This window comes from Siphateles boraxobius, unplaced genomic scaffold (assembly GCF_051911475.1).
Source record: "Siphateles boraxobius isolate OS27281-9 unplaced genomic scaffold, OSU_SipBor_1 7, whole genome shotgun sequence".
Classification (NCBI taxonomy): Eukaryota; Metazoa; Chordata; class Actinopteri; order Cypriniformes; family Leuciscidae; genus Siphateles; species Siphateles boraxobius.
This window is the reverse complement of record NW_027509197.1, coordinates 22,753,499-22,769,860: the sequence shown is the minus strand read 5'-3', so window position 1 is coordinate 22,769,860 and position 16,362 is coordinate 22,753,499. Positions and strand designations below refer to the sequence as shown.

The 16,362-nt window shown below is 42.3% G+C and overlaps 2 protein-coding genes across 4 annotated transcripts; both read left to right on the top strand.

Annotated features, from left to right (window-relative positions):
- Positions 1–9,408, top strand: LOC143723908 (uncharacterized). Of its 2 annotated transcripts, none has more exons than XM_077216781.1 (5): positions 1–633; positions 7,715–8,387; positions 8,540–8,659; positions 9,070–9,110; positions 9,244–9,408. In XM_077216781.1, exons 2-5 carry the CDS (start codon positions 8,057–8,059, stop codon positions 9,292–9,294), a joined length of 543 nt encoding a protein of 180 aa, XP_077072896.1. In that variant the 5' UTR covers positions 1–633; positions 7,715–8,056; the 3' UTR covers positions 9,295–9,408. The 2 variants fall into 2 exon arrangements, with proteins under 2 accessions (XP_077072896.1, XP_077072897.1); XM_077216782.1 differs by having other exon boundaries at positions 9,202–9,408.
- A 1,845-nt stretch (positions 9,409–11,253) lies between these two features.
- Positions 11,254–14,890, top strand: LOC143723193 (uncharacterized). 2 transcript variants are annotated; one of them, XM_077215208.1, is made up of 10 exons: positions 11,254–11,354; positions 11,892–11,924; positions 12,042–12,278; positions 12,472–12,810; positions 12,928–13,236; positions 13,404–13,508; positions 13,616–13,681; positions 13,823–13,897; positions 13,975–14,003; positions 14,144–14,890. In XM_077215208.1, exons 1-10 carry the CDS (start codon positions 11,288–11,290, stop codon positions 14,210–14,212), a joined length of 1,329 nt encoding a protein of 442 aa, XP_077071323.1. In that variant the 5' UTR covers positions 11,254–11,287; the 3' UTR covers positions 14,213–14,890. The 2 variants fall into 2 exon arrangements, with proteins under 2 accessions (XP_077071323.1, XP_077071324.1); XM_077215209.1 differs by having other exon boundaries at positions 13,826–14,003.
- Positions 14,891–16,362: the final 1,472 nt, after the last annotated feature.

The window sequence follows — 16,362 nt, the reverse complement described above, 5'->3', positions numbered from 1 at the left end:
AGTGCATCATTTCATCATCTCCATTGTAATCAAATTCAAATTAAATATCCATTTAAAGATGTATATAACGGTTTAATAAAAAAACAACTCAAGTAAAAGGTTAGAAATGTCACTCAAACACTCTCATAGGCAAGGAATAACTGGAGTTGAACATTACATGACAGCAGATACTTAAACATGTCTGTGTGTTAATGTCCGTGATCAACAACCTGACAATCCAAAACAATATATAGAGAAACAGTATATACTAGCCCCTCTGTGTTCAAAGGTTTTGAAAACACTGGTTGATTTTCCATACAGCAAAAATATTTTAAAAGTAACAGTAAATTTAGTTATAAATGTCAGAAAGATATACAACATTTCTCACAATCGGTTCTAATACTCCATCTTCCAAAGTTCAGTGTGGCGTTGATGTGTCTTTGCGATGTGAGGTCTCTCTCCTGTCTGAATCCTCAACATTGCAGTGGGAGAGAGATGAAGAACAAACATCCAACACCACTCTACTGTACAACAACTCTGCCTACATCATCTTACACACCATTGATGAACACAATCAGGGCAAATATTACTGTAGATTGATGGAAGATGGAAGAGTAACAACGGTTAGGATTCACACACTTAATCTCAGTTCAAGTAAGTATATTCTTTTATATTTAATCTGTGGTGTATGCCTAAATAATAATGATCTAAAATAATTTACGTTAAGAATACTGTAAGTTAATTTAATTAACTTATACAGTTGTGGTCAGAATTAATGTCACCCCTGGTAAATATGATCAAATATGTCTGTAAAAATGAATCTGCATTGTTTATCCTTTTGATCTTTCACAAATATGAAATAAATGCTTTTCTCTAAAACACGTTGGCTATAATAATTGACCCCCTTTTATTAAATACTTTTTGCAACCTTCTTTTGCCAAGATAACAGCTCTGAATTTTCTCCTATAATGCCTGATGAGTTTGGAGAACAACTGACAAGAGATCAGAGACTATTCCTTCTTACAGAATTTCTCCAGATCCTTCAGATTCCCAGATCAATGTTCCTGCTTCTTCTCTTTAGTTCCCTTTCAGTCGATAACGTCGGACGTAGTCGACGCGACTGAAATGGGATCACGCTAGGGAGCCTATCATCTTCGAGTACTATTGAACGAGCCAATGTAATTGGCGTGCGTGATTCGCATCACACACTCCGCCCCCGCGGCGCGGGTATAAATACGGAAGTGGATGCACGCACTAGTTGCCTTTCGCTTCGGAGCCGATCGTTTGATGTCTCTGAGAGTGCTGTTGTCTACAACGAGCGAGTGTGTCGGTGTTCTTCAGGAAGACTCTCCCAGTGCTGGTGTTCTACAGCGCGAGTGCAGCGGTGATCGCGAGCTTTGAGCTCTCAACTGCTGTTTTAACAGCAACAAATTTCTAAATGTTTGTGTGTGTTGATGGCTGGTTAGAGGGCGGAAAAGTGAGTGCTTCACTGTTTCAGGTCTCTGTTCAGTGTTGCCGCGGTCATTTCCCTGTGTGCTCCGGCACTGGTGACGGTCCTATTTTCTGAAAGAGCAACACGGGTGCGTTTGCGTCTTTTTCAAGATGTCATTCCGCCCGTGCGTTTCTGGGTGCGGTCGTTCCCTGTCTCTCTCTGATGGTCACAACTGTTGTGTCACGTGTTTGGCTTACAGCACGCTGAGACAGCTTTTGTGGACAGCTAATGTTTTCACTGTGGGAACATGACTGTCGCAGTGTTGAGGGCGAGACTCGCCTTCGTTCGCGGAGAGCGAGTCCCCATTACCATGCCCCACCCTCGGGTGCTGTGTGGGATGGGTGACCGGAGGATAGTGTTGGATGTCCCGCCCGGTAACCATTCCCTGTGGGCTCCTCACTCCTCCCTTCCACTGCAACCACTGGAGCCTCCTGTGTTGTCTGCTGGTCCATCTGTAATGGGTGGGCCAGCAGTTTCACTCGGGGCTCCCCTGGAGGACAGGATGCCGATTGCAGCATCAGAGGGTGAGCTGACTTCTGGAGATGATGACTCGGCTGCATTGTCTCCCTCCGGGAGTTCAATGTTGCCCGAGCCGGATCCAGAATTATCAGCTATGCTGAAACGGGCCGCCGAGGCTGCCGGGCTCGAGTGGAACCTCCACCGTGTCCCGTTCAGTCTCGGTTGGAATCTGGAGTTTGGTATCTTGGGGCGGGCCGCGCTGGTTCTCAGCTCGCCGCCCCAGTGCCTTTCTTTCCCGAAATGCATGGAGAGCTTATCAGGTGGTGAACAGCATCTTTCTCTGCCAGAAACTGCCTGAATAGCTTTTCCCCCTCATTACCCTTGATGGAGGAACGGTGAAGGGTTGCGAGGTGTCCCTCCATTGGAGCGGTCTGTCGACACAGGTGCACCTGTGTCCGGCGGCCGCTGCCTTTTGGGGGGATCCTCGTCTCCCCCCTAAGGCCTGTGAGTTTCGTCCGTTCCGACGGGCAGAGCTTACAAAGCCTGTGGGCAAGCCCCTTCCTCTTGCGTGCCATGGCGTTGCTGCAGGCTAGGGCACCCATGGCATGCACGAGGGTAATCCAGACCGTGCGCTCATAGGTGAGCACCGCACTGCATCCGACCTCACCCTCCGGGGTACGGGTGTCGTAGCGTGCGTGATCGGTCTGGCGATGTCCACCTTGGTGGTCCAGTAGCGCCTTCGTTGGCTCAGCCTGGTTGGTATGGCGGATGCGGACAAGGTTCGGTTCCTGGTCTCCCCAATTTCCCAGGTTGGGCTGCTCGGCGACGCGGTGGAGAACTGCATCAAACAGTTCTCTGCCGCTCAAGCGCAGACGGAGGTCATCCGGCACATCCTGCCCCGGTGGCCAGCTGCTGCCTCCACCCGCCGCCGGTGGCAGCTCCTCCGCCTGCTCGTCGCCGTGGGCGTTCTCCGGCCGCCGCTCCTGCTGGCCCTCCGCAGCAGCCTCCACCCAGGCCTCAGCAGGGAGCCGGCCGCAGTAGAGACGCCCAGCCCGCTCCAGGCGCTGCCAAGCCAGGTGGCAAGCGACAGCGAAAGCATTCCGGAGCGGGCCGCCCAGGAATGGATGAGATGCTCTTGGAGTGGCACGATCACTCCCTCCCCCCGGGTGAGGGCCGGGTGGAGCCTTTGTTTGTGTGTGTGTCTGTTCCGCCGCTGGCTCCCTAAAAACAAAAAAAAACAAAAACAAAAAAAGCGGAGCAAGCGGTACCCACACTTCAAAGAGAGAGCAATTTCATCTGTTCCTGGGTCCCAAGAGGGCCAGTCTGGCGGGTGTGACCCTGTATAGCCTTACACCCCTCAGCTCCCCCTTGGTCGCCAGCAGGCAGCTTGGTGCGTTCGAGGACCCGGTCATCCGCCTTCTCACGCGCCCCCTGCCGCTTGTGGAGACAGGTAAGTGTTGCACAGCACACTAACACCACTCTCTCTACTTTGCTGCCCCACCTCAGGCTCGGCTACCCCGCTCAAGTCAGTGATAGTCATCACATTAGGTGTTGAGCAGACGTGCTCCTGAAAATTCAGTGATATTCATCACACCGAGTGTTGAGCAGTGCTCCTGACTTGTGCGTGCATATCTTATCCTGCTGGCGAAGGATTTGATATAGCCGCTCCTCCAGCCGGTACGAAGGCCAGTTGTAAACTCGTTCTTCGTGCTACTAGGTGGTGGGTCGTGACCATCTTGGCCCAAGATTGGTCTGCAGCTTTGACCTGAAAGACATGTGCTTCAGATCTCTACCTCCCGCACCGCAGGCCATCCTGTGTGTTGCGTCTAAGGGTGGAGTATCAGTACAGTGTCCTTCCCCTCGAGTGCTCCAGAGCCCGTTGGGTCTTCAGGTCAACTGGAAGAGAGTAATCTCGCCCACGGGCTGAGTATCTCTTTTCTAGTTTTGGAGAGGTACTCGGTCCAACATGTCTCTCCAATGAGAATGTGTTCAGCTGGTGTTGAAGTGAGAAAGGGTCCCACTGAAAGAACTTTCAGAGGCTCCTGGGGTATATGGTAGTCGCAGCCTTTGGCTCCCTCCATATGTGACCGCTTCAGCGCTAGCTTCACGATCGAGTCCCGAGGTGACCGTGGCAGAGCAGCTCACCCTGTGTGACTATAGTTCATCCCGGTCTGCTGCCAAACCCTCTTCTACAGAGCGGCCATGTACAAAGGGCGTGTTCTAACGGGGGCCTGGGCGACCCCCGACTATACGGGCATTCGTGCCTCGAGTTGTTAGACATTGCGACCGTTGCGCAAGCTTCCCCTGCATGTCACAAACTCACCCGTCACCTCCTCCTTGGAGTCAGACGCTTCTGAGGGCGCCTTATTCCACTCCTCCCGCTTACTCAATCGTGCCGCCATCGAGCCTCACGACAGTTATAGCCAGGGCAAGGGGAGACTCCATCCCCTGGGTCCGGCTGGGTCATGACCATTCCGGGGCCGCTCAGTTGCCCCCCCGGTTTTATTTTTCCGCCAGTGTTTGGGTAAACCGAGCGGACTACCCTTGGACAAACACTGGGACTCAGCGGCCCCAGGGGCCCGCAGAAATGCGTTTAACCCCAGTGAGCCTTCTAAAAGTGACTGCGACTCATGGTCGCCTTGCGCCTGCAAGTCAGTGAAATCATCACTCTTCATGTTGAGCAGATTTGCTCCTGAAACTCAGTGAAGTTCATCGCACTCTGGTGTTGAGCAGCAATGCTCCTGTAGCTCAGTGAGTCCATCACAGGTAGCTCAGTGAATTCATCACACGCAGTGCTGAGCAGAAATGCTCCTGGTGCTCAGTGAAGTTCCTCGCACTCAAGTGTTGAGCAGAAATGCTCCTGAAGCTCGGTGAGTTTATCAAACTCAGGTGTTGAGCAGTAATGCTCCTGAAGCTCAGTGAACTTGTCACACTCAAGTGCTGAGCAGAAATGCTCCTGTCGTTCAGTGAAATTCGTCGCACTCAAGTGTTGAGCAGAAATGCTCCTGAAGCTCAGTGAGTTTATCACACTCAGGTGTTGAGCAGTAATGCTCCTGAAGCTCAGTGAACTTGTCACACTCAAGTGCTGAGCAGAAATGCTCCTGTCGCTCAGTGAGGTTCTTCGTACTCAAGTGTTGAGCAGAAATGCTCCTGAAGCTCGGTGAGTTTATCACACTCAGGTGTTGAGCAGGAATGCTCCTGAAGCTCAGTGAACTTGTCACACCCAAGTGCTGAGCAGAAAATGCTCCTATAGCCCAGTGATCTTCACATGTTGTGTTGAGCAATGCTCCTGTCTTTTGCGCCCGTCACTTGCACCTACGTGCCATGTCAGGAGAGGAACAGGTCTTCATAGTTGCCCCTCATTGGCCCAACTAGACCTGGTTCCCTTCAACAGCCTTCCTGACTTCCCCTGGAAACTCTTTCGGGGACGGGGCACGATGGCACACACGTTCTTCCCCCGGAGATTCCGGGCGGTCTTAAATTTGAACGCGGAGGTTCAGGTGGCTATCACAAGAACATGTGTTAGTTACCATCACTTCTGCGAGCACCCCCTAGAATTGGGTAGCGTGCTTACGCCTTTAGAAGTGGAACCTAGTCGTTGAGTGCGTCTTCTCCCCTGAGGAGATCCTGAAAGCTTTCGATCACTTCAGTGCTCTCTTTCCTGCAAAATGGGTTGCAGTAGGCTGTTTTCCTAAATCACCCTCAAAATGATGTTGCCTCGGTGTTTAAACGACGCTCATCGTGTTGCAGAAGTATGCAGAAGCACGTTCTGATCGTCAGGTTCCTGAGGAGCAAGGTCTTGTAAATCCTTGTGTCCCTCTTTATCCTCTTGGGCCTTGTCCCTGGTGCGACTGCACTGCAGAGACCGCCCCTGAGCCACTGCAGGTAGTGAGTTAAAAATTCTGCTATATCAGTTCTCCTGCTCGCGTGGTCTCTACTAGAGGGTAGGGACTTGCTCGCTTTCGGTCAACGTATTGTGCCTGGAGTCTGGGCCGGCTAACTCTCACAAGCTGAGACCCCGGCTCGGATTGTGCCCAAGGTTCCTACCTCTCCCGTAATAGGAGCAGGTGGTGAGCCTGCAAGCGCTGCCCTGGAGGAGGCAGATCCAGCCCTGGCTTCTCTGTCCGATTCGCTTGGACGTGTACAGAATGCAAGTCATAGACCTCAGACCAGCTCTTCAAATATCTGTTGGAATTCAGCAGAGAGGGAAGGCTGTTTCCATGCAAAGTTGCACTTAGTGCTTGCCTTCATTTCGGCAAAGATCCGAGATGCAACATGTCCACTTAGGTGTTGAGCTCCTCTATGATGAGTGTAAAGTGCTCCGCCTGGGCGTTGACGATATACTTTGCTAAACAGATTCTAGAGTTGGGGGCTGGACGACACCTAGTTGAACCGCTGCTTCCCGTGGGCTCCCTTCTCATGAAGCCAGTTTCACCGTGAGCCCGGTTCAAGTGTCGGCTTGCGGCGCCATTCCCCTCCTATGGACTGGATACGTGCGCCTTTCTACTCCAGTTGAGTTCCCTTAAAATTGAACCCTGTTGAGTTCCTCCACACCCCTCCGACGTCGGACGTGCGGAACGTCTGGTGTTAGGCCTACCACTCGTAAGCAGTGTGGAACCTGTGTTAGGCTGGGTCCATATGTTGCGGTCCCTTCGGTGACCCCATATGTGTATTCTTCCACGATACGACTCCCTGCGGTGAGCCCGTGTCTTCCCTCGGCAGAGTCTCTCTGCCGTCACTGTCCGGTGTGTCTCCCCCCGTCTTAGGCTGGAGCCACCCCAGTGACATTCCATATGTTAGACTGCCCGGTTTCCGCCCAGTTCATATGTGTATTCTCCACATTTCCTCCCTCGGGTTGGATGTGGCTTCCGCAGCGTCCCTTCCTTCCAACGTACGGGGAACGCTTTCCCAGTGGTCCTGTAGGAACAGCAGTGACTTCCCTGGCCTAAGCCCTGTCCTTCCCCGCCTTAAGTTTGCGGGGGCATCAGGAGGCTTTGGTTTAGGCACTGGAAGGTGGCAGCGTTAGTGGCGTGTTCAATGGTTGATCCCATTTCAGTCGCGTCGACTACGTCTGACGTTATCGACTGAAAGGGAACGTCCTGGTTGCGTATGCAACCCACCGTTCCCTGAAGGAGGGAACGGAGGACGTAGTCCCCTTGCCACTACCGCTGGACCACCGCTGACCCCGGGTTACTCTCGGCTCCTCAGCGAAAAGCAACTAGTGCGTGCATCCACTTCCGTATTTATACCCGCGCCGCGGGGGCGGAGTGTGTGATGCGAATCACGCACGCCAATTACATTGGCTCGTTCAATAGTACTCGAAGATGATAGGCTCCCTAGCGTGATCCCATTTCAGTCGCGTCGACTACGTCCTCCGTTCCCTCCTTCAGGGAACGGTGGGTTGCATACGCAACCAGGACGTTCACCCCACTCATTTTCTAAAGGGTTAAGGGAATTTGGTCTTTGTGTTTTCTCATATTTATACTCCTGTGAAACAAGAATTTCATGCTCCTAGTCAACCTGGTGTGCTAAAAAATTTAAATATTAATGGGAAGAGATATTTTACTCAAAAAAAAAAATTCTAGGAGAGCCAATAATTATGGCAAACGGTTTTGGAGAAAAACATATTTCTTATTATGTGAGTTTCCCCCCACTTTCAATTATTTTACTTCAATGAAAGAGTGCAAAAGTATTTTTAAATTTTTAAAGACAGTGCTTTTCAGAAATATGTTTAAAACTGAAATGTTTACTAACTGAGATGTATTCTACCTATTGTCTTTCCAGTTTCATATAATGGAAATAATAAAAAGAATACCATTTACAGACAAAGCTCGAATAATAGTGACGTATCACTGATCTGCAAGTCTAAAAAGAAATATGAGAGATGGAAGTGGACCTGGCAGCCGAGGTTTAATTCACAGACTGATCTGATAGCAGTTGAAAAAGGAAGAGAAGTTCAAGTTACAAGGACCAATTAAACCAGGAAGACTTTCTTCTTCCACATACAATAGTCAAGTTTTTATCTTCCACATCTCACCTGTGTACTTTAATTATAGTGGGACTTACAGGTTTTTCAGCTACATTTTGCTCATCAGTACATTTGTTAAGTGCTTTTAAAAGTCATTGATGTTGTTGTTGATTTCAATCTCAGTTGAGCCCCCTGATGGTGTGTTGAGGAAAAGGTCAGTGATTCTCACCTGTGAAGTTTCTGAAGTGACTGATTCACTGACGCTGGTCTGGCTCAGGATGGAGGGGAACAGAGGAGTGCTGGGAAAAACAGCAAATTATGACTCACAGTTACTGTCACTGTTACAACTCACAGTGAATCTGTCCAGCAATGAAACAGACCCGCTGCACTGGCAGTGTGCAGTTTTTACTGAGGATACACTCAGAGCTCTGGCTCCTATAACAATCAGTCTTTCCTCATCGACAGAAACCTCAACTGTACCAAACCAAGGTAATAAATTAACCATTAATATACAGTACTTTTCACCTTAACTCCAAATTAGATTGTATATTTTATGCGTACTAGCATATAAATAGTAAATTGTCACTAGTCATGACAATGGGCAGAGTTGGTGTATTATCTGACTCCACATGTTTCTGCAGAAGATATCATGACACAGGTAAGTCATCTACAGATCGGGATCATCGTGGTGTGTGCTGTCACTGGCACTGTGCTGATACTGCTGCTGGGACTTCTAGTTTTTAAACGTCAGCGAAAAACAGGTGATCTGATCTCAGAGACAGTATGAGGAGGAAAAGATGCTCCGTAGAAAAATAAATGGGACAAATTGTTACACTCAATGTGGCAGTTGAATAATTGGTGTGACTTTCAGTTAAAAAAGCTAATTGCCTTTTCACAGAGACATTTACTATATTTTTTTGTGTAAAGTGATGCTTATTACCTGGATAAGCCTGACAGACACAGTTTTCTCAGATTTTGCTCTGTCTCCATTCAAGTAGATAGGAGCTGTACTTGTATACCTTTTTTGCATAGCAAATAGTTAATTAAATGGCTGTTAAATCAGTTGGCTTGTCTTAAAGTGATATTGGCTTATCTGCACATTAATATTGCACATTAACCTCTGTGTGTTCTTTACAATGACAAATATGCTAAATCCCTGACTATTTTCCAGGAGATGACAGCTGGTTTAAAACCAATAATGCAAGTTCAGAGGTCAGCTAAAAACATGTTCCTTCATAAACATTTTAGACTGTCGTTTTGATTGACTAATGATACATGTGTTTTATTTGTTTGTGATTTACAGTAAAAGTACACTCTTTAAGCTTGTATATCTCAATATCTACAGGATATGTTGGACTTTACTACAGTCATCTATTCAGCTAGTACAGCACAATGAGCCTTCACTGGAAATTCATGTGGAAATTTGTATTTCATTTTTTAATTATCATCATTGAATGGAATTGAAGACATCAAATGAATCTTATATTAATAAAAACAAGCTAGTCATGTATTATTGTGAGTGTGCTCTATTCTGTAAGTAAAGGGTTGCTGGGTTTATTTTCAAATGAGAAAAACAAATACCACGAACATCATCTCTGTATAATCAGACTTGAATCAATATGTTTGCATACCAGAAAGAAACCTCCATGTGGTTTCATTTCACGCAACTCTGCTAAATGTAGCAACGTATTTCCGGGTATGGAAAAAGTGATGATGTTTTGGTAACACTTTACGTGAAGGTGACGTAGTCACACGTTACTATACATTACAGTAAACGATGCATAATTACAAGTAACTAACCCTAAACCAAACCCTAATCCTAACCGTAACTCTACAGTAAGTACATGTAGTTATTTAATATTACTCTGTACTCATTTGAGTAAGTACAATTTAACTAAGTCACCTTTAAATAAATCGTAACCGATTTTTTTTAAGCTTTGAAAAAATATTTCAACTAAAGACAGAAAATACTTAATTGCAAGCATTTTAAACTGAAACATTCATAAAAAGAAATGTAAAATGATCGCATTCCCTATGTGAACCAAAGCATATAAAAAGTTTGCTAATTTTGAGATATGAAATGTTGTCAGACACATTTGACTCTGTGAAGGCAAGGGATTCAATGAATCAAAAAATGGTAACACTTTAGTTTAGAGTCAAATTCACTATTAACATTGCGTATTACATATTACTATATTGGCTGTTTAGTAGCCTAGAGCACATGTTATTGCTTTATTCTGCATGATCATATTCTACATCCTTTAATCCTACCCAATATCTATAAACTTAACAACTATACCTACTAACTATTAAGCAGTAATTAGGAGTTTATTGATGCATACGTTGTAGTTAATAGTGAGCATCTGACCCTCATCTAAAGTGTAACCAACAACAACAACAACAAAAAAAATGTTTATTTTACCTTTTATCTAACCATAACCACATCAGACACGCACTCAGAACAGGAACACGAAACAAAAGTTTAAAAACTGTCTAACACATTAGTTGTGTTTTTTTATTATTATTATTTTAATTCATTTCCGGTTCTATTAAATTCTATTTTGTACATTTTATTGAATGCATTTTTATTGCCAAAATCTATAGTTTGATATTATTGTTTCCTTATGTAAATATAGATTTCATAATTTGCTGTACTGTTCATTGGCTGTTTAATGGCAGGTTTTGACAAGGTTTTTGAGGCATGGGGGTTGTATGTCAGTTCAGGTCAATTTATTTGCACAATTTATAATGCTGTTCATAATACATTGTTTCTAGCTTAACAAAGACAAGTGCCTTAAAAAAAACAGCAAACAAGGGAAAGTGGTAATTTTAAATATTTTGTAGAGTTGTACTGTATGTGCACAAATAAACTAAGTTTCAAAAATAGACCTCAAAAAAGCTGGTGAGTTTATATCACACTTTAGATCACAGATTTATGTGCCTGAGAGAAACCTCAAGGTAGTTCAGTTTAGCAAACCATTTCCTGCACTGGAAATTAGATAATCGTTTAAATCAGACTACTCTAAAAATATTTTTTTTACGTTTTCAAACATGTTTTATTTTATTGATGCAAGATAATTTAAAATGAGTTTATCAGAGCTGTTTAAACCATGAACAAACAGATAAAAAAAAATGATTTCTTTCTAATGAGTTAGATTTTTAGAAATGTGTTCAAACATCTGAATGTAATTTAACACTGCAAAATTAATTAGTGCTAGATAGTACAGTATCACTCTGCATGAACATTTTGTTTAAAATTCATGTGCTGGTTGTTTTCTGTGACAGGCAGATTTCTGAATATTGCACCGCCCATTTAAATTTACTGTCTAGTTGTTTCTTCAAACTCTTCAGAGTGCATCATTGTATCCGAGGCACTGAAAAGAAGAATCATGCCACTTAAACCTTTTAAAATTTTTATATTGATGTGTGGATTTTGTTCCCGATTCCACGCTGTCGGTGAGTCTCACTTTAACCAATTGATCATCAAAAGGAAAAATATTCTGTCAAGATATATTTTATTTTACCCTACACAATATACACTAATTAGTAATTGATATGGAATGATTTAATAATGTTCAAACTATTTAAAATAATTTTAAACATTACCATGTATACAGTACAGTAATCTGTAGGTTTCATCATCTCTATTGTATTCAAATTCAAATTAAATGTCTATTTAAAGATGTATATAACGGTTTAATAAAAAAAAATTGAAATATCACTCAAACACTCTCATAGGCAAGGAAATCTACTGGAGTTGAACATTACATGACAGCAGATACTTAAACATGTCTGTGTGTTAATGTCCGTGATCAACAACCTGACAATCCAAAACAATATATAGAGAAACAGTATATACTAGCCTCTCTGTGTTCAAAAACACAGGTGAATATATATTGTATTTGTGCAAAATCCTCAGCTGATGTACTAGCAAAGTTTGTGGGTTTTGTCTTGCAAGGTTTCTTATATGTAATTGTTTTTCATTCTACAAAGCATATCCACCAATTCAAACTGCCCAAAAGGAAGGTTGGTTGATGTTCCATACAGCAAAAATGTCTTAAAAGTAACAGTAAATTTAATTATAAATGTCAGAAAGATATACAACATTTCTCACAATCGGTTCTAATACTCCATCTTCCAAAGTTCAGTGTGGCGTTGATGTGTCTTTGCGATGTGAGGTCTCTCTCCTGTCTGAATCCTCAACATTGCAGTGGGAGAGAGATGAAGAACAAACATCCAACACCACTCTACTGTACAACAACTCTGCCTACATCATCTTACACACCATTGATGAACACAACCAGGGCAAATATTACTGTAGATTGATGGAAGATGGAAGAGTAACAACGGTTAGGATTCACACACTTAATGTCAGTTCAAGTAAGTATATTCTTTTATATAAAATCTGTGGTGTATGCCTAAATAATAATAATTTCATCAAGAATACTAAGTTAAACGTGCAGAAGTCATCTTATATTAAAAAAAAAATCTTTAGACATGCAGTGCTTTTTAAAATTAAAATGTACTGAGATGTATTCACTGAAATTCACCATGTTACCTATTGTCTTTCCAGATTCATATACAGGAAATAATAAAATTAATATTTACAGACAAAGCTCTAATAATAGTGACGTATCACTGATCTGCAAGTCTAAAAAGAAATATGACAGATGGAAGTGGACCTGGCAGCCGAGGTTTAATTCACAGACTGATCTGATAGCAGTTGAAAAAGGAAGAGAAGTTCAAGTTAAAGGACCAATTAAACCAGGAAGTTTTTCTTCAACCACATACAATAGTCAAGTTTTTATCTTTCACATCTCACCTGTGAACTTTAATTATAGTGGGACTTACAGGTGTATAACAAATGATAAAAATCCTCCCTATACAACCACAATACTTCACACCATCAGAGGTTTGCAAATATCAATCAATCAATAAAAATGAATACATTGATTTTTCAGCTACATTTTGCTCATCAGTACATTTGTTCAGTGCTTTTAAAAGTCATTGATGTTGTTGTTGATTTCAGTCTCAGTTGAGCCCCCTGATGGTGTGTTGAGGAAAAGGTCAGTGATTCTCACCTGTGAAGTTTCTGAAGTGACTGATTCACTGACGCTGGTCTGGCTCAGGATGGAGGGGAACAGAGGAGTGCTGGGAAAACAGCAAATTATGACTGAGAAAAACAAGAAGTTACAACTCACAGTGAATCTGTCCAGCAATGAAACAGACCCGCTGCACTGGCAGTGTGCAGTTTTTACTGAGGATACACTCAGAGCTCTGGCTCCTATAACAATCAGTCTTTCCTCATCGACAGAAACCTCAACTGTACCAAACCAAGGTAATAAATTAACCATTAAAATACAGTACTTTTCACCTTATCTCGGAAAAAATAATATGCTCAAGATTTACAATGTACATGTTCTAGCTCATCTTCAAATGAACATGGTAAAGAAAAGTCAACAAATAAATCTAATTAATAGAAAAAAAAACACAATTTCCTTTTAGAATTCAACAAATATGCAAAGGCTACTGTATCCTCTTGTTTGGTTCTGTGTGCTGGGATTCTGCTTGGAGCTCTGTTGTATTACTTTTACAGAAAACGAATGTCAGGTAAAAAAATCTGTGTATCTGTATTATCACAGCATATGAGGGAATCACTCTGTCTTTCTTTCTGTCTTTCTTTACTATAACTCTTGCTGTATTTGCAATTCTTTCAGTGCACGTGGACCCTCAGGAGTCTGAACCAGTCTATATCAACATCAGCCAAATAAGGAAAGACAGAGGTATTAAAATTGGCTAAATATATTTCATTTCATATTGCCTATTCATTAGCTGCAAGCTATGTTTACTATTTTACTGAAATAACTTAACAAATAAATTCACAATTACAACAACACACAGGTCTAGTTTTCTTCTTCCTCCAGTAGAGCGCAGCAGCACACTGGGAAACAGAGAAAAGAGTCCTGAAATGTATCGCCATGTAAGAAGACACAGATATGGTAACATCTTTTACATCCAAGAATTCCAAAATGTCATCTCAACTCAACATCATTTTATAAAGATATTTTTTCTGCAGAAAAAACAAACATAAATAAAAGAGATGTGGTAAGTGCAGACGTTTATTAATATGTTACAGTACAAAACAGTATATTATATAATGTTGTTAGTTTAATGAGCTGCCAATTGTGATTGTCATTTCCCCAAAAGAATTTTCTTTGCTGTTAATTTTTCTCATCTCTCCACAGACACCAGCTACATCAGACAGTGTGACCTATGCAACCATTTATTTCAACAAATCCAGGTTCCAGACTTAAAGATATAACTCTCGTTGAAAATCAACGAGAGATAATTTTGTAATTTATTCATATACCCCCAGTTTCACAGACAAGGCTTCAGCTTAGTCTCAGACCAAAATGCATGTTTAAGCTGTTTTTAACTGAAAGCAATTTGCACTGACATATCTTAAAATATGTAGCTGCCATTGTTTTGTCTCAAGATGCACACCAGAAATGTTTTTTTTTTCTAAGGCACGTTTATAAGCTAAATGTCCTTACTGAACTAAGGCCTAATCCTGTCTGTGAAACCACGTCATGGCGTTTTATTTATAGGAGCCTCCAAATATTGTCTGGAGAAAGTCTTATCACGTTCTAAATTAAACAGCAGATGGCGCTGTCTGATTACAAAATATAATCTGAGACCGTTCCGTGGTGTTGTGAGAAACACAGAACTGCCTTCTGTAGGCTACACTACCACAAATAATAATCTGACGGACTGAAACTGGATATTTCTTGATTAATTTTGAGTTGAGTCATTTTTTAACAAGCATAAAACTGAATAGCCTACTATTATTATGATGACTTAGCATTTGTTATAGCCTAATATTATTGCATCTTACAAGTGCATGTACGCTGGTGAAATGGCCATTTGATGGCACTGTTTGAAAACATACTTGAAATATAATGATAATAAAAAAAAAGTGTAAGTACAAAAAAGGAAAATGCAGTTACACATCCTCTTCTCTCTCGCTCTCTCTGTCTGTCACTTTCATCCTCCTGGAATCCACCCAGAACATGCTGCTTCAATGTACTTCAATCTAAAACACAAAAGTGTGGAGAAAAAAAAGTAGGATGAATAGGATGTCTTTATGGACGAGGAATAACGCTCCACACTAACTCAAGGTTGCTCTGCTTTGTATAAATGCGTGTCTTTATTTAAACGTGGGGGGATTTTTAAACGCTTCTCAAGGTCTGCTAAGTAGAACCACTGAGTGATAAATTAGAGTATGACAGGATCAAAATGTTCATAAACGATGTTCTGTGGGGAGGGAAAGGCAGATGTTGACAGAATAGGCTGCCTTTAGAAAAAAAATATAACCAAGGTTAACAAATGCTCTGCCTCTGACACATCTTTGTCACCAAAATATAGGCGTCAGATAATCCCATTTTATTAAGGTCTTGACCACATCATGCAGTAAAGACCCCCCCCCCACACACACACACACACACACACAAAATTGTATCTGCATCCATTTAAAGTTATATGGTAAACTACACACCATTAACTGTCCTATCTAAAATATACTGTTTCTGCTGTGCTGAGCAACACTAGAAGAAATTCATAGCCACATTGCACTGCTCACATCAAACATATTCCTCTGTTGTCCAACCCATCTGTGAATGCCCTGAAACTACATACACTAGTATATATTTTATGTCGGACTCACATTATGTTATAATGTTACAAAATCATGCACCACTTCTAATTCTTTAAGCAGCAATTTGAGGAGTAGGAAAATATAGGTAAGTTAGATAAACAAACGATATTACTGATAGTCGTTCAGACAGATATTCCAGTGGTTCCATTTTTATGCAAGCTCACATTTTTCATTCATATGGTTAGGGATGAAGGAGAACATGCAAATGTCAGAATGTAGATTGTGAGGATGAAAAAAAGAATAATATCCAGAATGTCACCCTCAAGATTGAATTTGAGTTATATTTAATTGCTTTATAGTCTCATTAGATCATAAAGCAATGAAATGTATAACTGTAGCCTATATATAAATATAATTTGCCACATTAGAAAAAGTAAAAAAAAAAAATCAATATTAGTCATGATTGGATTTAGGTGATTTGAGCCAAAAATAATCAAAATCATGTCAATCTAAAACTCAATGGGAATTCTAAAAATAATATATTGCTTGAGCAAGTGTATGCTTTTTATTGAATTAAAACTAGTATTCTGTATTTCCAAGCCTGATGAAACCATTTTTGACAAGCATGAATTTACAAGCGGGTTAATGCTGGATACATTCTGGTGTGGACCAGTATAACAATGCTTTTAACCAACAAAAATGCTGGTCAAACTGTATGAAGCATGGCTGCCCAATGGAGACTTGCTGGTTAAGATGCTTGGTAGGGACACCAGCATCCAAAAAACAGTTGTTTTCTTTTTTCAAAATCTT